The 23,333-nt window shown below is 43.1% G+C and overlaps 1 protein-coding gene across 1 annotated transcript in view; it reads right to left on the bottom strand.

The window, feature by feature from the left end:
* The window catches only part of TTC5 (tetratricopeptide repeat domain 5), an 852,502-nt gene that overhangs the window by 465,757 nt on the left and 363,412 nt on the right, over positions 1-23,333 (bottom strand). Inside the window, exon 6 of the mRNA XM_044058462.1 lies at positions 4,363-4,419. Coding sequence (XP_043914397.1) covers positions 4,363-4,419 — 57 coding nt within the window. The remainder of the gene's footprint in view (positions 1-4,362; positions 4,420-23,333) is intronic.

Raw genomic sequence — 23,333 nt, 5'->3', positions numbered from 1 at the left:
CATTCACTGCAACCAGAATATTAGAATACAATTTTTTTCTATTCTCTGACAAATTTTAGACTACCCTGAAAACATTTGACAAGCACTAATGTTTTGAAGCTATTTTCTTGGTGGCAGTTTAGATGGAAAGCTGGAGAATGGCTGCCCCTTTTTTTTTGTCTGCAATGCGTGTTGGGGAAGGGGGTACCTTCAGTTAATTACGATAAGAAAACTTCAACAGAAAATCATTCTTGTGTTTTGAGGAGAGAGGTGTTCTTACTATTAAGACTGTGCATGACCTGGAGTAGAGTTTAGGTCAGTCCAACATTTTTATTGTGAATCTATGTTGCCTTTTTGGTCTTAAATTATAATGGCCCCACAGTAATTAGTCCATTTCAAAAGTGACTGAGGTTACGGAAACAAATCAGAAGTTTTTTTTTTTTTTTTTAAATATATTAAGCATCCATTCTTGTGAAAAGGAATTGTATCTGTCTTCTTCCCAATCTGTAGACACTTTTCTGTGAATAGACCAATATAATCCATCAATAACTAGAGTATACTTACTGACTGCACATGTATCTTCCTTTGTCTTCTTGTAAACAGTGAACACAAATACCTGTGCACTACCTCCTGCACTTTGGCACTCACTCTCTATGTCCAGCCAACTTTGACTAAGTCTTGCGCTCTTTCACCGCAATATGCTTCCTAGTACTTACAGGTTGATATGTGTGTACTAGGCTAATAGCCCTGGAGCCTTTACAAGCCTAGCCCATAAGATTACAGTGGCATCGTGCCACCCGACCTTAGTTCCCAGTGCCTCTGTCAAGTAGAACCACTGGAGTGATCCCTAGGGGTGAATTTTCTATTTCCCATCCACTCAAGATTTCTCTTGAAGAGGGCCAGTGAGGTGCTCTGTTTGACATGTAAGGGAAGTCTATTCCATAGCATGGGGAGTCTCTGGGTTATGAACCTGTCCCTCCATTTGTTCTGTTGATTGTGGTATTGAGGTTGATGTCTCTGGAGCATGTGGTGCAGAGGAATTGGGATTTCTTTAGATGTAGCATTTCTAACAGAGCTGGATCAGACATGGATTTGTAAGTCAAGCAGAGATCACCTCTAAGTAGGCGATATGAGACAGAGAATAGTTGGAAGTTTTTTTGAGTCTGTCCATATAGGACAAGTGTTTAAGGCCTAGGATCCTCTTTGTGAGGTACTTTTACAGCCTCACCCGTTGCTGCAGGTGTCTAGTGAGGTACATGCCAAATGAGGCCTTGTACTCTATGACTGGCCTAATGAGGGAAGAGTAGAGGGAGACAATTACCTCTTTTTTCCTGGATGCAAAACCCTTAGTAATGAGATGTGCCACATAGAAGGACTTTCTGACCACAGTGGCAATGTGGTGGTCAAAAGAAAAGTTGCTGTCAACCTGTGTTCCCAGATCTCTTATAACTCCTCCTGTGTTCAGTGGACTACCATCGATGTGCTAATTCATGGGAACCAGGTTTTTCCCAAAGGGGAAGACGACATTTTTGGCATTGAGCTTAGGGCCATGGTTCTGACACCAGTCACTGGTCTCAGTGAGGCCTTTCTGTAGGATGTCAGCATCACTTGGGGAATTAATAATAGCTCCCAACTTGCAATCGTCTGCGAATTTTGTCAGCCAGAGTCCCTTCATGTTGTCCTGGACTTCAGAGAAGTAGATACCAAACAGGAGAGGACCCAGGACCGAACCCTGAGGCAATCCACTCGTGACAGGTCGGCATTCTGACAGTCAGCTACTTTCACACTATGGGTTCCATCTGTGAGCCAAGTTTGCAACCCACCTAGTGATATACCGGTTGATGCCTAGCTTAGTGAGTTTTTCTATGATTCCTGAGTGGGGAACAATATCAAAGGGCTTGGCCAGATCAAGGTAGGCTGTATGAACCACCTTGCCTTCATCCATAGCTCTGGTGACTGATTCAAAGAAGTCGACCAGGTTGCCATGATTAACCTCTGTTTTTTTCTAGTTTGGCCATTTCTATTTTGTCCCATACATTGTTTGTTTTTTTCCTCCTGCAATTCCTTACATTTTATGTAATGCAGTTTCACTCTGACCTTTAATGTCAGTTCTTTGGAGCTACACTGTTTTTCTCTTTCTGATTTATCTACAATTGCCTGGGTAGTTGCACTGAAACGGTTGCCCTTAACAAGTGGCACCCAGTAACAAAGATGCAGGGTAGCACAGAACATGAAGTGAGAGTGGAAGTGGCAGCTTCACCTAATGTGTGCAGTATCTGGCAGCACTGGAAATTATATTCACAGTAATAAACCTGCATATTAGTGTAACATTTAAAGCAGCACTTAAGGTCACTCTTGTGAGTAACAAATTAAAATTAACTTTGCTAACAGTAGTTACAGTCAGTAGGGTACAAACTTACTGCAGTATACAATAATTACAGTAGCTAAGTACAAGCAAATAATTTTACTGTAATTACAATTCTTACAGTTGTGCAAAAAAAGCAAATATGCACATTACAGCTGGACTTAAACCATACAGGATGCCTGGACTAACAGTGTTGTGGAAAGAACAGGCAGGCTGGTGAATGGGGATGCAGGTTCTCCTTTTCTTTTATAGTAATATCATACAAACTTTGCACAGGATTTCACTCATTCATCCACTTTCAGTACCCAGGTTATCCAATTCAAGATCACGAAAGATGTAGCTTATGCTAGCAAGCACTACTGCCAGAGGAGGAACAGATTTATGCAGTACACAGCAAACTGAAAGAAATATATATATTTTAAGCAACTACAAGCAAACAGACAACTCTGCAGTTATTACAATAATTTCAGCTGGAAGGAATAAATAAATATGCGTGTTACAGCTGTTTACTGGAGTTACATATTTTACAGTATCAATAAGAGGACAGCATTGAGGAATGAAAGGCAGGGAGAAGGAGTGGACAGGAATACAGATTTTTCATGTTCTTCTTATACTCTAATTTGATAGTTTTTTACCCATTCATCTACTTTTAACACACATACTATCCAGTTCAAGGTCAGTGAGGTGGTGCTTCTCCCAGCAAGCAAGACAAAAGTAAGTCGTAGGTGGGATGTCAGGCCACTGCAGGATGCATGCTCACATACCTACTACCAATTTTTATTTCGTCAACTGAAGTGCCGGTAATTTTTAGAAAGTGGGCAAAGTCCATGGCAAAAGGCAAGTGAACACAGGGAGAACAAACTCCATAAAGAAGGTACTCCAGTTCAGAAAAGAAATGGAGAATAAAAACAGTGCGACAATACACTGAGCACAACACTATGATACCCTTAGATCTTACTATACTTTGGGGGAGGGGGTCAGACTTCTGAAAGTGTACTGTCCTCACTTCTGTTTAGCACTGGTTTACTGAGAATAAAACGTGAATAAAGCAATTTCCTGAGCATCACTACCTACATCATGTAGGCATCATGACCACGTGCAAACCTTCAGCATGAAGCAATGGAAAACAAATGAGTCATTGATGGATAACACAAGCTGGATTACATCTAAACATTGCACTTAACACACAAGCTGGATTACATCTAAACATTGCACTTAACACATTTACAAACATGTCACCAGATCTTTAATCTTAATACATCTTCACAGCACTGCATAGCAGCAGGTTAGTGGTGCTGTGTAACACAGCCTGGCCCCCCAATTCTTCTCCTAGCTGGGGTGCTCTCTGTGTAGAATGGGCATGTCCATAAGAGTTTTTACATAGTATTCCAGTCTCTTTGCAGATCACCACTGCTTAAATGGGAATCCTTCAATATATTTATAGGTACCACGTGTGGGAACCTGGTCAAGGATCAAACCCCTCAATTCGCTTGCAGAAGAATTCAGGACAAAGACAAAACATATTGGAGGGGAGCAGATTTCTAAAACCAGAGACTATTTTTAAATTTTACTGTAATTTGCTTAAAAAAGTTAATTAAACTACATGTGTTGAATCAGTATGCACTTTCTGAGCAGTAAGTATGAAACTCTGTTGTCTGTCATTACTTACTGACTATAATCAGAGATTTTCCAGAAAACACTGCATTGCAAAATATGAGGGGGGAAAAAAAAGAAATGACAGTTGAGAGGTATGTCCAGGATTATTTTTGCTGCCTCGCACCCAGTGAGTGTCAGGGCACACTGTCTTCCCTGCAGCCTTAAAAGTGAGTAAAGTGGTTTTATCACTTGGAGCATTGGGTAACACTAACAGTTTGCAGTAATGTACTTAAAGCAGTTCAAACCAAGCACCTAGTATAGTTCCTGGCAGCAAAACTCTGGTGACAGGGTTCACAGTTAATTTTCCATTCCTTACAATACACTACAAAAAGACAAGCAGGGTAACCAAAGTTTGTTCTTACTGTAGCTCTGTTCAGGTGTAGATCAGGGTTACTAGATGCAGTTTTGTCCACTTTCTCCTGAAAAGTAAAACAAAGAAAGTCAGACATTTAAGCTGGAAAAAAAAACAAAAGGAAAAATCAAAACCTCTTGCCATTTTAGCTCTATTTCTGTGATGGTTTGATAAAGTACAGTTTTGTACCTACCATAAATGTAGATGTCCGATAGGTATGCATCTGCAGTCCTAACATATGGGTTGTCCTGCCTCAGGCAGCCCTTCGGTCGGCCGGATTCCAAAGTCTGGGTCTGGCCTCGGCTGATGTCGCACTTCACCCGACGTCATAGCTGCTGTTTATTGGGTATAAAGGCATCAGCCGACGCCATTTTCCTCAGTGTTTCTTGCCCCAGATGCCAGGTGCCCTCTAGTAAGGCTAAATTTGGATAAATGCAAATAATTCCAAACAGTAGAGAGCAAACAATATAAAAAAAGTATATATATATACATATATACAAACAAATACACCATAATAGATTCCCCCAGCTAGCTAAAGAGGGGTAAATACCCTAGGAGTACCACAGAGGGGAAGGAGGGTGGGTAATCCTGACTGCAGATGCATACCTATCGGACATCTACATTTATGGTAGGTACAAAACTGTACTATGTCCTTCAAGGATGCATCTGCAGTCCTAACATATGGGTAGAATACCATAGCCAAACTGGGGGAGGAGGCACTAAGATAAAGATGGTGTAGTTAAGATCCCTTGCAAAACAGCAGTTGCAAAACCTGCTCGGGATCTAGAGTATAAGGGAAGATTGTAATGCTTGGCAAATGTATGCACGGAGCTCCAAGTAGCAGCTTCTAAAATGTCTTTGGTAGCCACTCCTCGTAGGAAAGCTGTAGTGGTGGCTGTAGCTCTTGTGGAATGAGGTCTGATATTATCAGGAGTTGTCTTTCCATGAAAAGAGTAACAAAAGCGAATGCAATTTCCTATCCATTTTGAGATTGTCTGTTTTGAAATTGCTTTTCCTTGCATTCCTGTTGCATATGCTACCAGAAGCTGGTCAGTTTTTCTGCTGGTCTTAGTTCTGTCCAGATAGTAGCGTAATTGTCTGTGCACATCCAAGGTATGTAGCAGTCTTTCCCCCCTGTTCTGTGGGTTGGGGAAGAATGTAGGTAAATGAATCGCTTGGTTCAATGATACTCTGGAGACCACTTTTGGCATAAAGGTAGGGTTGGTTCTCAGAGAGACTCTGTCCTGATGGAAGATAAGGAAGGGTTGTACTGCCATTAATGCCTGTAGCTCAGAAACCCTTCTTGCTGAAGTGATTGCTAGTAGGAAAGCAGTTTTCCAAGACAAGAATTGTAATTCTGCTATTGCTGCTGGTTCAAAAGGGGGAAGTGTTAACTTTTCCAGCACAAAGTTGAGATCCCATGTAGGTAAAGGTGGTTTCCTTGGAGGCTTTACATTTTTGATTCCTCTCAAGAACTGCCTGAGTAGAGGATGAGAGAAGACAGGAGGATCCATGTTGTATTCTGCTGCAATTGCTGATGCATGAATCTTAATGGAGGAGTAAGACAGGCCATTGTGGAACAGCTCTGCTAAATATTCCAGGATGTGTGCTATGTTTGCCAATGAGACATTTTCTCCCTTTGCTGCACTCCAAATGAGGTATCTTTTCCACTTGGCTGAATAAGTCTTCCTTGTGGAGGGTCTGCGTGCCTCCAGGATAATGTCCTTAACCCTCTGAGATAAACCTGGGTTATTTTGTTTATGCAATATTCCAAGCAGCTAGCTGCAGTGTTTTCAAGTTTGGATGTAGGATCTTGTAGTTGTCCTGTGTTAGTAGTAAGGGACAGAGGTAGATGCCATGCGTGTGTCCGAGACATGCTTCTCAGTAGCGGGTACCAATGTTGCCTCGGCCAGTCTGGAGCTATCAGAATTACCCTTGGTTGATCCTCTCTGATCTTCAGTAGAACTTTGTACATCAAGGGAAGAGGTGGAAATGCATATGCTGTCAGGTTTTTCCAGCTGAAGGAAAGGGAGTCCACCCTCCAAGCAAGTGGGCGGTATGCTCTTGTGCAGAATTTCTTCAATTGGTGATTGTGTGGGGAGGCAAACAGGTCTATCTGTGGTAGTCCCCATTTCTTTGTTATGGCTTCGAAGATATCTGGATGCAGCATCCATTCGTGAGCCTCCGTGGTAGTTCTGCTTAAGGTGTCTGCTAGAGAATTTTCTTTTCCTGGTACAAATCTGGCCTGAAGTTGAATGTTGAGGTTCAGGGCCACATTCCACAGGTCCATTGCCATCCGGCATAGAGGATATGAATGTGTACCTCCCTGTTTGTTGATGTACCACATGACTGTGGTATTGTCCGTCCTTATCAGCAGATGACCCTGTTGAAGGAGTGGTCTGAATGCCTGGATCGCATGTTTCACTGCCAGCATCTCCTTTAGATTTATGTGTAGATTCAGCTGGTCTTGGGTCCATAGGCCTTGTATACACTTGTCCACCATGTGTGCCCCCATCCTAGGTCTGAGGCGTCCGTGGTGATGGTCTGGCTTGGCTGTGGTTTGTGGAAAGGCAAGCCTCTGTTCAACTGACAGGCCTGAGCCCACCACAGGAATTCTTTCTTCAGGCATGGAATTATTGGAATCTGGGCTTCTAGACTGTGCTTGTGTTGAGACCATACATTCCTTAGATACCATTGTAGCTTTCTCATATGCAGCCTGGCATGCGGAACCAATATTATGCAGGATGCCATGTAGCCCAGGGCTTGCAGGACTTTCCTTGCAGTAAGCTGAGTTTGTGTTGTTAATGTCATGAAGTAGACTGGTAGTTGCTTTTGTTTTTCTTCTGTGAGAAAAGCCATCTGAGTTGATGTGTCTAATTCTGCACCCAAGAATGTTATCCTTTGGGATGGTACTAGTCTTGACTTTTGCATGTTGACTGTGTATCCCAAGGCTTGCAACAGTTGTATGACATTTTCCAAATCTTTTGTTAACTTTGCCTTGTTGTCCGCTTGTATTAGGCAGTCGTCCATGTATGGGTAAATCTGAATTCCCTGAAGTCTGCAATGAGCAATTACTGATGCCAGGCATTTCGTGAATACTCTGGGTGCAGTAGATAAGCCAAAAGGCAATGCTGAGAATTGATAATGCTCTGATCCTGCAAGAAATCTGAGGTGTCTTCTGCAATCTGGTCGTATAGGGACGTGCAGGTATGCCTCCTTGAGATCTAGAGTCACCAGCCAAGACTCCTTGCCCAGCATGGGAAGAAGTTGCTGGAGGGTCAGCATTTTGAATTTTGGAACAATGAGGTATGTGTTCAGTGCGGACAAATCTAGAATAGGTCTCAATTGATTTTCTTTTCTTGGTACAAGAAAATGCCTGGAGTAAAATCCTTGGCCTTGTTCCATAGGTGGCACCTCTTCTATAGCTCTCATCCTTAGTAAGTTGTTGATTTCTCTTAGAGCATCTGTTTTTTTGGCTTGGTGGTAGGTTTGGCATTCCTCTCTTTTTTGGTAGAGTATGGAAGTGAAACCTGTAGCCCTTGTCTATTGTTTGTAAAGTCCATTTGTCTCCTGTAATGTAATGCCAGTTGTCGGAGAATAAGGCTAGTTTTCCGCCCAAGGGTGCTTCCAGTTGTTCCCTGGTAGGCGGAACTAGAGCCAAGTCATTGTGTCTGCCCTGTAGAAGTGGTTGTAGTTGATTCTGTGGCAGTACTTCTCTGGTTGGTAGGTTGCCACTAACGTCCCCTGTAGGCACCCCTAGATTGACCTCTGCCTCTTGGGCGTCTATTTCTGCCTCTCTGCACTCTGGAGTTGTCTGGAAAGGACCAATTCTTCGAAGGCCAATTTCTGCTAAACCTCGGAGGTTGGACCTGTAAGAAATCCTTGACTGTTTGGACAGATTTTGCTTTTTCTTCCACCTTTTTTAGAACCTCCTGTGCAGGGGAGCCAAACAAACTTTGTTTCTCCATGGGAGCATCTAGGAATTTTGACTTAACATGGTCTGGTAAGGATTGTTCTTTTAACCAGGCATGCCTTCGAATCACTGTTCCAGTCACCGCTGATCTAAAGGAAGCCTCCAGTGCATTACAGCCACATTTTAAGAAATGGTTACTGACTTGCTGAGAGTTATGTACCAAATCCTGAAGGGACTTGCGGTCTAAAGGTTCAGGAGAAGATAGTTTTTTATTTAGCTGGTCTAACAAAAATTCCTGATACTGAATCATGTGAAATTGACAGTTCAAGGCCCTGGCCGAAAGAGTAGCAGAAGTATAAACCTTTTTACCCCATCTCTCTAATGCTCTAGATTCCCTTTCAGAGGGAAGAGGGTTTTGGCAGAGGCAGCTGCCACACCTTTAGGGCCCTGTGAAATGGTTTCAGGGTCTGCAACAGGAGCCTTATACAAATGGTAGTGTGTGTCCGGGACCCTGTAATATCTGTCTGGCTTGGCAGGGGCCGGAGGAAGAGAATCAGGAGCAGTACAGGCATCATTATATGCATCATCAACAACTGTTAGTACTGGCGGAATGGCTAAAGGCCTATGCTGTGGTAAGTGTAAAAAAGTCCTTAGCCTTTTCCTTGAATCTGAATAATCCTGGCCCTGCCATTGGAAGTGTTCCCTCATAGCATGCAAGGTTTCCCCAAAGGAAAATTCTTCTGGAGGAGAAGCAGAAGGAATGGAGTCTTCTGCATCAGAATCCTCATAAGGAGAATATGGGCCTTCGTGAGGGTCTGAAAGGTCTGAGTCATCCGAGGAATAATCTGTAGAGACAGGTTCCGGGGGTTCAGTCCTAGGCCTCTTGTCTGGAGGGGATGAGAGGCCCTGTCTGGGTGAGGTTGGGATCCTCTGATCAAAGAAATGAGATCCTCAGCCAGGCTGAGTATTTGGGAACTAGACGTAGGCCTATGTGAAGGTGTTTTGGCAGGCAAGGCCTTAGAAGATTTAGCTGCCTTAGCCCTGGCAAAAGCCTTGATAGACATGGAAGCAGGGGGTCTAGCAGCCCCACGTGCAGGGGTAGTTATGTCTAAAGGAATAGTGTCTGATAAATCCTGGGTGCCTGCTTCTGTAGCAGTAAATTCAGTAGCAGATTCAGCCATGCTCTGTGAGGCCTCGGCTATCGGAAGCATGCTTTCGGCCGAAGGAAAAACCGGGGGCTCGGTTTCAGCCGAAACCAAGACATTTGCGGTTGGCCTAACCGTGGTTTCAGCCGAAACCGCGGGCCGTGAATGTCGGTCCTTTTCCTTGCGCTTTTTAGCTAATTGAGTAGTCGGAGTCTCCGACGGCATTTTGTATGCAAAAGCGGGACCAAAAAACTCCTCTGCAAACTCCGACCGACGTCTAAGAGTCCGTCGGTTGAAGGAAGCACAGGCTAGACAAGCTGATACGTCGTGGTCTGGGCCTAAGCAAGGAAGGCAGTAAGAGTGGAAATCCTTATGAGGTACTTGTTTCCCACAAGTTAAACAATTATTTACTTTGTCTGACATCGGCTGAGGCAAGAAAGAGTCCCCAACGGGGTACTTAGCTTTTTAGAAGTCTTCGGTAGTAGAAATCTCTGGATCTGACTGACCGGCACTTGCGAACAGCTTCTGCTTCGGGCACCGCACGGCAAGAAAGACTGAGGAAAATGGCGTCGGCTGATGCCTTTATACCCAATAAACAGCAGCTATGACGTCGGGTGAAGTGCGACATCAGCCGAGGCCAGACCCAGACTTTGGAATCCGGCCGACCGAAGGGCTGCCTGAGGCAGGACAACCCATATGTTAGGACTGCAGATGCATCTTTGAAGGACATCTACCGATACATTATGTCTGAGATGCAAGTGCCTTTCTATCTGTCTGCACATACAGTTTTCCTGTTTGTCTCCTTCACCCACCACCATTTACCTTCTCTGACACTTTTCTGTAACTTTCCAAACTTGCACTGTTTCATATCTGTTAGCTGGATAGATGGACTGTTCCAAAATGGACAGTTTCAGCCATGACCTTGCCCTTCAGCAGGAAGACTAAAACACAGACTCTCATGACAGTCAGTAAACTACATATATATTAGAGGAAGCATCTCAAACAGCAACGCAGATGTAACAATCTGCAGAAAAAGTATAACATTGGTAGTAAACAACAAGTAAACAGTGAACATACACATGGTGCAAGTGATTTTGTACAGACTGAGTAAATGAAAGACATACACCCAAAGCAACAGCTGCCAAGTGAAAAGCATACAGTTATAAGGCACCAAGTGCACTTACATTAATATAAAAAAGAAGTTACATCCTTACCATAATGCTCCCTCTGTGCCACTGATCTTCATTCATTGCCAGATGGGTTCAGTTCTGACCTCTCGGAACTGATTCTGCTGTTATACATACCTCCTGCCAGCCAAAAACTCTTGAGCTAAGGCTCTACCCACAATACCCCTCTTCCTATTACCTCAGATCGAGTTTGCAGATTAGTAGAGAAAATACAGAAGCTCTGTTTAAGGAATAACACTGTAACATCCCAGGACTAGGTCCGATCCTTCAGAAGTCTCTTGGACGGCAAAGGTGGGTGGGATGTCAAGAATGAATGAAGAACAACAACACAGATGGAACGTTACGGTAAGGACAACTTCTTTACCTGATGTTGTCAATCATCATTCATTCTTGACAGATGGGACAGAGTCCCCAACTACTTTAGGTCCTGGGCTGCACTAAAGAAGGATATTCCTGAGTACCATAGAGCCAAAGGATGCTCTTCCCCTGGAGACCATATCCAATTTGTAATGAGTGATAAAGGTATGAGGAGTAGCCCATGTTGCAGCTGAACATATTTATTCCATGGAGGCCTTGGAATGAAAGACCGCCACAATGGAAACAGACCTAGTGGAATGCGCTCTAACCACAGCAGGTAGTTTGAGTTTATTTTTGCTGTAAACAAAGGTAACACAATCTCTAAGCCATCTTGATAAGGTAACTTTTGATACCGGTTTAGCCAATCCAGGTCCTGAAAAGGATACAAATAACTGGTCTGATTTTCTAGAAGATTTTGTTGTCTATGGACATCCAGCAGGTGTAAGAAGTATTCATCTTTGTTTGAAAAAACTGGGAAGACTGCCAAGTTTATGGACTGGTTAATATTAGATTCTGACACCACTTTAGGATCTCTCCTTGTGAAAAATGATGTATGTATGCTTTGCACACAAAGCATACAATTCAGAAAGTCTCCTGCCTGACGTGATCGCTACCACGAAGAGGCTTTTCCAAGACAAAAACTTGAGGTCACAAGTAGCTTCTGGCTCAAATGGCTGTCGAACTAGGGTTTGTAAGATTCCTAGATAGATTCATATATTACTACTAGTTGTGGGCCATTTTAAGCCTAGTCAGTTATCCACATGAGAATCAAACCCTGCACCTTGTGTCTGTAATGTAAATGCCTTAACCATTATGCCAATCTCTGATGTTGTCACTTTCATTCTTTTTTCAATGAATGGGACAGAATCAGTGGCTACAAGTACCTTGGGTAGCTTTAATGGAAGGATATTCCAGAGCACCACAGAACTGAACGATGCTCTGCTCCTGGAAATGATATGCAATTTGTAATGAGAAAGAAAGGTATGAGCATTAGACCAAGTTGCAGCTGCACAAATGTCATCAATGGAAGCTCTAGCCCAAAAAGTCACTGATGTAGCCATCGACCTGGCTGAATGTGCCTTTGGTTGTTTTGGCAAAGTTAGACGTTTCAAAGAATAAACATGAGAAATACATTCTGTTATCCATTTTGCTAGAGTAATCTTTGAAACTGGTTTTCCCATCTTGGTGTTAGAAAAGGAGAAAAACAAATGATCTGTTTTTCTAAACTCCTTGGTACTATGTAGGTAAAAATTAAGTTGTCTATGCACATCTAACAGGAAGGGTATATTCTCCTTTAATTTCAAAGTTTAGAAAGAAAACTGGCAGGTTAACGATTTGACTGGTTTGATTCAGAGGCCACTTTAGGTAGAAAGGAAGGATTGGTGGGTAGGGTAACCCTGTCCTTGAGAAAAATTAGATACGGTGGTTATGCAGAGAGTGTTTGGAGTTCTCAAACTTGTCTAGCCGAAGTAACTGCCACAAAAAGTTTTCCATGATAAAAACATAAGGTTTACTTTAGCTGAGGGCTCAAATGGAGGATGTACTAAAGATTGCAAAGTCAGATCACACGGTGAAGTGGGATCTTGAATTGGAGGTCTAAGCAAAAATGCACCTTTTAGAAAGACCTTGCACAACTTAGTTGAAGCTAAAGAAGTCTTATTTCCAATGTGGTAGTTGGAGGTGACTGTTAACTATACTTAAATGGCAAAGAATCTTGCTCCGCTTTGAAAAATAGAGGCAATGAAATCTAAAATAGCTTGGATTGGAGCAATAAAAGGATCCAAGTCTATTTGCTGTGCCTACAAAGAAAATATTTTCCATTTGCTGTTATAAACCTTTCTTGTTGAAGGTTTGTGGAACAAAGAAAGGATCTGATGAACTGGAGAAAAAAGCCTGGAATATCTAGGCATTAATGGAATTGGAGTGAAGCCTGCTATGTCCAGAGGAGTCACCCCCTGCAAGATGTGACAGGAGATCTGGAGTGCGATCATGTGTCCAAGGTGGACATCCTACATGAGACCATAGAAAAGGGAGCCATATCTGCTGAGGCCAGAAGGGGCAATGTAGATCACCTTGCTCTTCAAGCTCTGCAGTTTCTCAATAAATTTGGATATTAGGGGTAGAGGAGGGTAGACAAAGAAGACTGGGGGACCAAATATGGACTACAGCATCTCTCTGTGATGGGGGGTGGTGACTAAGGCAAAGAACCTGGTGCATTTATTGTTGAGGGGAGAGGTGAAGACAGCAGCATGGTTGACCCCACTGTGGAAGGTCATCTTTACCACTGACTTGATTGAGAAACTACTCGTGAGGAGTCAGGATGGTCTTGCTGAGCTTGTCCGCTAATATTTGGGATTTCCCCAGTATGTGCATCACTACTAGGAAGCAGTTGGGGGGGCTCGCCCTTGCCAAACTCTCATTGCTTCGCAGCATAGGGGATAAGATCCAGTTTCCCCCTGTTTGTTGATGTACCAGACTACTGTCATGCTGTCCATCTGAACAGCAATAGTGTCCAGTGGAAGAGAGCTCTGAAGGGCCTGCAACACTAAAAACACCTCTCTCATCTCTTGCAAAAACAATGAGACATCAGGGAATGTTCATCAAGTCCATCATGAAAATTGGAAATAGCGGCTAAATGGACCTTAAGTGTGGAAGTAGAGGCTCCCAATTCAAATAGGATCGCTAAATATTCTAGGACCTTATCCAATGGTGCAGAGAGGGGATGTATGCTGTAGGAACAGGTCCAAATCAAAAATCTTTATTTGCTTTGGTAAAGCTTTCTGGCGGATGGTTTATGGGAAGCCAGAAGAGTTCTTTGTACCAAAAAGGATAAGTAACAGGTCTAGAGTCGGGTCCAGAATCCAAGGGTGGTGAAGCAGATGTGGTCAAAGAAAGGGCAACCAGACTTGATGGGGCCCAATAGGGTGCAATGAGAATTACATTGCTTCTCAACCTTTGGGCTTTCTTCAAAAACTGGGGAATTAGTGGAATAGGGGAAAAGGCATAAAGAAGTCCCGGCAGCCAATCGAGAAGTGCGTCTCTTGGGGACTCCCCACGAGGGGGAATTAGGACAAAGTAGCTGCTGAATTTGTTTATTGGGGAGGTGAACAGATCACAGCACAGCTGGCATCAACGACAAAAAATCTTCATCGAGACCACTCGTGACGCAGCACAATGCATCTGCTCAACTTGTCTGCAATCACATTGGATTTTGCCCGGATATGCATTGATACCAGAACGTGGTTGGAAACAAAAGCCCACTGCAAATTCTTAGAGCTTCCTGACATGGTGGGCAAGATCTGGTTCCTCCTTGTTTGCTGTATGCCAAACTACAGACATGTTGTCTGATTGGATTGTAATTGTCCCTGAAGGAAGGATAGAGTGGAATGCTTGCAATGCTAAAAGCACTGCCCTTAATTCCAGGATGTTGATATGCAAATTGGCCTCTTACGGGGATCAAGTGCCTTGGACAGTCTTCCCCAGATAAGGCTTCGCCCACCCGATCTGGGAAGCATCTATGGTCACTACTGCTTTGGGCAAAGGGGTAGAAATGGAACGACCCCATAGATTTTCTTCTGGCTTCATCCACTAAGATAAATCCTTTCTGCAGCGATTTATCAGGATTGGGTGGGACATCAGATGTGTTAGAATAGACCACTGTGACGACAAGAGCCACTGAAGCAGCCTCATGTGACATCTCGCTATGGGTACTAAGGTTATAGTTGCTGTCATGGACCCTAAAGTTTGCAGTACCAGGCGAGCAGGGACTTTATTTCGGTAAATGACTGCTTGAACTTGTGACCTTAGCTTCATAAGCCTGTAGAGGGGAAGACAGGCTACACAAGAAATCATTTTCAGCCTTGCTCCTATGAACTCTAGATCTTGTGTTGGAGTCATGTGTGATTTCTCCTTGTTTATGGAAATGCCTCGTGTGTCTGCGAGGTGTAGCACAAAGTCTGTTGCGTAAAGCAGTAGATGCATGGAGGGGGTAGTGAAGAGCCAGTCATCTAGATATGGAAACACTCTGAATTCTCGCAGTCTCAAGTGAGCTGCTATGACTGCCATGCATTTGGTGAACACCCTGGGAGCTGTGGTGAGACCGAAGGGCAGTGCTCGAAACTGCTAATGACTGGCTCCTAGCTAGAAGCAGAGATATCTTCAGGAGCACTTGCCCATCTTTATGTGATAATACGCATCCTGAAGATCTCTCGAACACATCCAATCTTCCTTCTCCAGCAAGGGAAAGCTGGACTAAACGTGACCCTCCGGAATTTTGTCTGTTGTACAAATTTGTTCAACAGGCTGAGATCCAGAATCGGTCTTCAGTCCCTCGTCTTTTTTGGCACTAAAAAAAATATTGAGTAAAATCCGGATCCTCTTTGGTCTGGTGGGACTTCTTGGATGACTCTTCTTAGAAGCAGCTTTTAGATTTCTACTGTTGCTAGATCCCTCTGACTGGGTAGAACATCGGGGATTCACTTCTGAAGTCTTGGAAAAAGATTGGATGGAATATGATAACCTCTGGTGATAATTTTCTGCACCCAAGTATCTGAAGTAATAAGCCAGGCAGATTGGTGCAGTGAAAATCTTCCCCGCTTCCAGAAGTAAGCAACTGGACCTCCATTCAGGAGCGCTGATAGGGCTGTCCGGAAAAGGAATATCTGGAGCCCTGACTATGGGGACCTCCCTCTACCATGGGGAGGAAGTCTTCCAGTAGAGTTTCCCCCTCTGTCCTGGGGGGAGTACTCATCACGTGTGTCGTGAAAAAGCCCTTGGGATTTTTTGAACCATATTTTACCACTCCTTTTATTCCTATAATAGGATCATTGATGAGTAGAAAAATGAACATCCACGGCAGAAAGGGCCATTCCGTCCTTCTCATACCTGGCCAGCATGTCTAACCTTTGGGCCAACCAAAGAGGATGCGTCAACAGGAGTGTGACAAAGGAAGACTTGAAGCGTTCCATGAAGTCACACAAACAGATCCAGGTGTGTTGCCTTATGTCAACTCCTGTACCTGCTGCCCTAGATGTCCTTTTGGCTGCATGGGCAATGAGCCGCATGGATGAGTTTGAGATAGACTCAAGGGTGGTAAGCTGCAAGGCAACCCTGTCTCGAACCTTGTCAGGCAGAGCTCCTGAAAGGGTGTCTGAAAGCTCAGTTATCAGAACTCTTTGGAGTCTAGTAAAATGTGCCAGGAAGTTCAAGGACCTAATAGCGAAGGGCGATGAAGCAAAAAACCCACTTCCCAAATCTGTCCATCGTCTTAAGACACCATGGCATCCACTGCTAGACCCTTCAACTAATGGAGCTGATCTTCTGGGGCTGTTGAAATTTTATCTGGCCTCCGGGGAACAGGCTCTATGGAATCAGGAGCCTTCCATGCCCACTGAACAAGCAGCTTAGATTGTCCGTGGGTGGGGGTCACCCGGGAAGTAGATGGGCAGGCACAAAAAGCTTGCAAGAACACAGATTTCTCAAAGAATGGGTTTGAGGGCTTCCAATAATCCCTCTGTTTCAGTATTTCCAGGATGTCTCAAAGGAGACATCTTCAGGGGGTGACTGGGGGAACCTTCCCCTTCATCGTAAACTGTGTCTTCAGTGAATGATTCTTCTGGACAATCGAGGTGCTTCCTCTTGCACGTCCCTCTTATGGGGTGGCCCCTCCTAGAGAAAATCTGAAGAGGAGGGACCCTGAACCGGGTTGTCTTGCAGCACCTGTGCCCACTGTCCAGACATAGTAGATTGCAACAGCTGCAAACCAGAGGAAACGAAAATATGGCACTCTGACGAAGATGGAGCCAGATGGGAGCCTGAGGCCAAAGCTCTCGCCATAATCTGGAAGGCAGGCCTGCTGGAAGAGGGATGGGAGCCCAGAACAGAGAAAGACAACCTCGGAATCGGGGTCTTACCCTGCTCCGACGAGAAGCCACCCAGAGCAGGAGCCAGGAGAGGGCTCAAAACCTCCATGGTTCTGAGAGCTGAAGACGGTGCAATGGAAACAACTGGAAGCACACTAAGGGTCTCAGAACCAACAGCCAAATCACGGTCCTGGGTGTGCAACGGATCTGAAGGAGTTGAAGACAACAGAGTCGACCCCGGTACTGAGGTGAAGTCCACCGTCAGCACCAAGGTAGCTGGTATTGGGAGAGTCGAAGTGGAGGGCTCCAAACCTTGGAAGGAGGTTGGAGGATAAACTGGAGTCCTTGGAGAGTAAGCCTTGGCTTTGGGAGGGAGAGAGGTCTGCATAGATGCAGGGAGACCCCTGGCTGCCAAAAGCTGGTCCACTAACCTAACTACGTCCAATTTGGAAGAACTGATTAACATTACAGAAGGGACTCAGGCTTATCCAGAAAGAGGCCAAGAACGGGACCACTGAAGGGGAATATCAAGTCCTGGGAAGAATGACTGGATCGACTTTTGGCACCATAGGTTGCTGTGAAGGAGAAGCCGGGATCAAATGAGAAGAAAGTAATGGTGGTGCAGAAGCTATTTTCAGTGCAAAAGAGGTCATATGTGCCAAAACAGTAGTCGGTGCCGAAGAGGCCTGAATTGGTTCGATAACCATCTGTACCGATGGAGCCTGAGCCAGTGTCGGTGCCGAATGTGCTGATACTGTCATTTTTGGTACTTTGGTTTTCGGTTCCGAGGAGACAGTTGGAACCTGTAACTTTTGAGACTTTACCTCATGCACCGATGGTGAGATCGGCACAGAATGGTTTCTTTTTTCTGGCTTCAAAGATTTTGTAGTCTCGGCCTTAGACAGGGCTTCACTAGAAGAACATTTTGGCAAGCCTTTTAAGATGAGTTTGTTTGCTAAAGTCCTGACAAATTTTACAAGTAATGTCTAAATGAGGGTCACCCAAACAATGCACGCAAGAAAGATGCCCATCTGAATTGGGCATCTTTCTGCCACAGTCCTGACATTGCTTGAAACAGAATGTTACCTTTTGTTTTTCTACCATATTGAGTTCAAACTCGCGCACACAGTTAGAAAGGAGAGAAAAGGAAAGGAGCTTTTTATTCCCCTTTTTTTTAAACAAGGTCTACCAACAATGGTATACTAGAAATGCCCGAAGGGTAAAGAGAGGAAAGGAAAAAGATATGAAAAATGGCATCCAAAGACTACAAATGGTAGGAAAGGAAAGGCAGGGAAGGCCTGTTCCCAACAATGGTAACTAGAAATACTGTTAGGTAAAGGGGTGGGTAGAAACAACAGAAACAGTCAAACACTCACAAAAAGGAATGGAGAACTATCAAAGAAAAACAAAAAGGTTTTAGCAAAATTGATAGAAAACAGCACTAACAAAGTAGAAAAAAATGACGCACTTAGCTGACAATAACAGCTGACATGTCCAATTTTCAGAGCAGCAAACAAGATTTGAGGCAATGGGAAGAGGGGTATTGTGGGTAGAGCCTTAGCTCGTGAGTTTTTGGCTGACGCAAGCTATGTATAATGGTCGATTAGGTTCCAAGAGGTCGGAACCAAACCCACCTGTCAAGAATGAATGAAGATTGACAATATCAGAATAGCAGTTATGAGGAACAGCTGTAAGAAAGGCAAAAGTACTACCCAAAATGACGTTAGCTGCTTATCTGCAACTAACTACCCCAGGGGGCAATACTCTACAAATCAAACATTCATTAGAAACAAGTTTTTTTTTTTTGTTTCAAATATACAGCTGAAGGAAGCTTTCCACTTGCCATAATAACCTGGGAGACTACAATCCAACATTCATCAGAAATAATTTTTGTTTTTTGTTCCAAATAAGCAGCCGATGTAAGCTTTCCACTTACAGCAATAACCTGGGAGACTGTTTCACCTTCACTTACTTTTTTATAATATATGTAAACTTGTACACCTGATACAGAGACAGAACACTTGTAACGTTAAAATATTTATAACCAATTTAGCCATTTTTGTCTGGGCCAACTCCACATGAAATCACTTCTCCAGCTAGTCTCATCAGTGTGCTACATGGCCTTTTAGTTTCTCTCATTCTCTACAGCATTCCTGATATTCCATTACCTTCCCCCAAATAACTTGTACCAGCCTACTTGGCTACATTAGCCCATTCAGCACAACCTTGTTTATGCAGGTTTACAAATGAAGACTATCAATATCAGTTCAAATCTTGATTTTGGGTTCCACTGACTCCATCGAAGCATCCAATATACATAATTCTCCAACAATCCATATTAAAGCAAGGCACCAGAAGCCTCACCTGTAGATTACAACACCTTTCTTGGCAGCATCTTTTGAAAGGAATAAAACACAAAATGACTGGTTCCCAGCACTGATCCTGATGTTGGATCTGAAAGTATGTTAACATCCAGCTATAGAAAAATTCATGGTTCTTGTATGCTTTCTTGAAAAAGACCAAGTAGCACCTCTTGGAAGCTACCGAGTCGTCCACAATGTCTGTGCTATCTACAGTCCATTCTGACAAACATCTGAATATTAACAATGTCAGATTGAAGTACATTGTTAAAACTCTAAGTCAACACTTGAAATAACATTAAATCAACAAAAATTGACATGTACCTTCTGCAGAACTTAAAATTCTCTTGTCTGCACAGAGATATTTAGCGTAATATAAACTAAAAGTAAAAACAATCATCATCAACAAATACTCAACATTTTTGTCATGGCTTCATTCTGCACCAAATAAGAAGCATTTCTTTGTTTAAATAATCCTTAGTGTAACCAGCTCTATCACAAGATAAATGTGGCAATTGAATTATTCTTACATGTAGACTTAAGATTTCTGAAACTTAAACTAAAACTTGTGTCTGTGGCATCTCAGTGGGGAAGTGGCCATGCATTCAGCATGGGCTTTAGAGAGACATGCCCATTTACACCTAGAAACCTATCTGGTCTTAACTCCAATATCCAACCTTATTCTTTAAGGTCTGTTTTATCTCCTCCTCTAACACTGTCATGCACCAATTCCAAGACAAAAAAACTTAAACTTATGATTTGCATCTAAGTCTTAAATGAAAAATCTATACACTGGTGCAGAACTGGATGCTCAAAGTAGCAGTTAGAATATAAATGATTACAGGCTTTGCACCTCCTGCAAGGGGAAAGTGCCCTTATGTTATGAAAATAATAAATCATCTTTTTGTCATTAAGTTTTATAACATAACTGCGTCTTTGGTGAATAATTACTGCAAAAAGAGAAGCTGGGTGTGTCTCCAAGCTTCTCTTGCAAATTAGTGTTGGTGCATAGTATATCCAAATTATTTTTAATTATACCATGACCCCCCCAAAACGTGCATGCTGATTGGCCAGCGTGCACATTGTAAATCGAGTTATACTAATGGAAAAAGGTCCGGTCGCCCGGACTTTTTTCCATTAGTATAACTCTTCTTTTAAAACACTGTCTCGCTATGTTAAATGGGTTTAACATAGCGAGACAGCTTTAAAATAAGCAATGGGGATCTCCGTTGCTTATTTTAAAGCTGTCTCGCTATGCTAAACCCATTTAACATAGCGAGACAGGTTTTAAAAAAAAGCAACGGAGAAAGCAAGATCTCCGTTGCTTTTTTTACTGTTTCGCTATGTTAAATGGGTTTAACATAGCGAGACAGATTTAAAATAAGCAACGGACATCTCCGTTGCTTATTTTAAAGCTGTCTCATTATGTTAAACCCATTTAACATAGCGAAACAGTAAAAAAAAAGCAATGGAGATCTTGCTTTCTCCGTTGCTTTTGCCCACAGCTCTGATGTACTGCGCAGGCGTGCAGTACATCAGAACTGCCGCGGATGCCAGACATCTGCGGAAGGGCAGTAAACAGGCATTATACTATGCCATTATTTAAGAAAGTAATAGTTTCTTTTCTTAAATAATGTCATGGTATAATAGCAATAACCCACTTCTGGGTGTGGGTAATGCTGTATTTATCCACGGTTGGCTTTGTTTGGTCCCGAGGGCTTCACCCTCGGGACCAAACCACGCCAACCGTGGGTAAATCCAGCATTACCCACACCCAGGCGTGGGTTATTGCTATATGATGCCACATATATAAGATTAACATCACCACAGTATGTCAAAGGGAACCTAAGTTCTCTCTTACTGTTGCTATGTTGAGGGTGTGTGTCTTTACCCATTTTAATGTTGTCAGACAAATATGGTTTTGCTATACAAGTTCTTTCCATTCTAACTCTAGCTATACAGGCATCAATCTCAGATTCAAGTTACCCCCTGGCTAAGAAATCTTGTTTGAGATCTGTTACGGCCTTATTCAATAAATCATTATACAATCTCATGACTACTGACCTCTTAGTACATTTCTTGGGACATGCTGGAAGTGCATATTTTCTTTATGTAAAGGTGGGTTTTTCTTGCATGGTTTCTTGTCAAGTTCAGTTTTACAATTACCTAACATATCTGTATGTACTTTGATGTCTAAAAAATGAATAGAGTCCAAAGAGCTCAACAATGAACTTCAAAAAGGAAGTAGTCTTATGAAGGAACTCAACTGTTCAAACAAATTCTGCGTTCCATCCCACAACAAAAAAAAAGTCATCAACAACGTGTTTGTAATATACAACATGTTCAGCAAAGATGTTATTCTTCAGCACTGAAATTAGTTCCCAATATGCCAGCACGAGATTGCCATAGCCACCGGCACAAGCTGTGCCCTCAGCCACGACAATCCCCTGCAGATACAGCACTTCACCAAAGAAGAAAACATTATTTTCTAATATTAATTCTAGTAATGTACAAATCACTTCTATTTTGGTATTGGTAAAAGCCTTACTATCAGTAAGAAACTTTCTAATATGCTCAATACCAACTATATTAGGGATAACTGTAACAGCAATGCTACATTGTTGGTAACAAACAATAGCTTCCTATTATTTGTTAAGGAGAAGGCCTTAAACAGATCATTCAAAAAATCTTTAATGTCCTTCAAAACCATTTCCACTTCATCTAACAATGGGTGTTAATGTTTTCTCAATGTATATGGATAGGGGTTCAGTAACCCAGCCTCAAAGAGTAGATTGCGTGGGTGGATTGTCAATATTCTTGTAAATTTTGGGTTACCCATAAAATTAATGGTGTGATGAAGCGGTTGAGGAACAGTGAAAGCACTCGCCAATCGTTTGCAGCTGTGTATTTTATCGTTTTATTATTTTGCTATTATAAAAAGTGTGTTCCACAGTCGTGGTGGTTGCTGTACTTTGTTTTTATTTCTGGTTGACTCTGTTTGCTAGGACAACCTTTGCTTTAACAGTTAGCATTTGTTACATTATGTATGAGAGATCCTTTGTCTTGTGAGAGTAGATCCATCCTGTAAAGTAACTTGTGATGATTGCTCCTGGCTAAATGCAGAAGAGGGAACCAGTGCTGTCATGGCCAAAACGGAGTCACCAACAAGATTTTGGAAGCATCCTGCTGAATTTTGAACAGGACTTTCAGAATGAGAGTAAGGGGAGGGAAATCCATAAAGAAACACCCCCTTCCAAGAAAATGAAAGTGTGTCCACCTTCCACACCAGAGGACCTGGGACTTTGGCAAATAACAGAGGAAGTTATCTGTTCAGATGGGAGGCAAAAAGATCCACTTGAGAAGTACCCCACTGGTGGATAATGTCTAGAAGCACATCCCTGTGAAGCATCCATTCGTAGGACTGAGTTAAGGACCTGCTCAGAGTGTCTGCCACAGTATTCTGACCTGAGGGAATGTAAACTGCTGAAAGAGTCACTTGATACTTGACAGCAAGATCCCATACCAGAAGTGCCAACAGGCAAAGAAGATAAGATCTTGTTCCTCCTGGTTTGCTGACATACCACATCACTGTGGTACTATCTGTGAACACCTTGAGAGGCCCTGGACAAAAAAGAGGATGAAAGGTCTGAAGAGCCAGCAGAAGAGCTCTTATCTCTTTGACACTAAAGTGCTCCTTCTGCTGATGAGGTGACCACACACCCTGAACTTTTAGAGAGTCAAATGTCACCCCCCATCCCATATCTGAAGCGTCTGAATAACTCCTGAGAGGGACGAGGGGGATGAAAAGGGATCCCTAGACTCGGAGACAAGTGCTGAATCCACCAGTGAAGTCCCTGTCTGAGACAAGGAAGAAGAGGATCTACAAAGTCTAGAGGATGTGCATGTTGAAACCACACTGATTTCAGAAACCACTGAAACTTTCTTATGTGAAGTTTGGCCAGAGGGAGCATCGAAATGGTGGAAGCCATGAAACCCAGAGCTCTCAGAAACTCCCTAACAGTAATGGAATCCAGAGGAAGAAGAGCGTGAAAGAAAGAAATGGGAGTTAAGGCCTTTGGAGCGGGAGGCAAGCCAGCATTTGTACCATCTGAATCCTGCAACCCAGAAAAACATGATCCTGAGAAGCCATCAGAGAAG

Source organism: Protopterus annectens, chromosome 16.part0 (genome assembly GCF_019279795.1).
Source record: "Protopterus annectens isolate FY-2018-M chromosome 16.part0, PAN1.0, whole genome shotgun sequence".
NCBI classification, from domain to species: Eukaryota; Metazoa; Chordata; order Ceratodontiformes; family Protopteridae; genus Protopterus; species Protopterus annectens.
The sequence above is the reverse complement of the archived record's forward strand: the minus strand, read 5'-3'. Positions and strand labels throughout refer to the sequence as shown.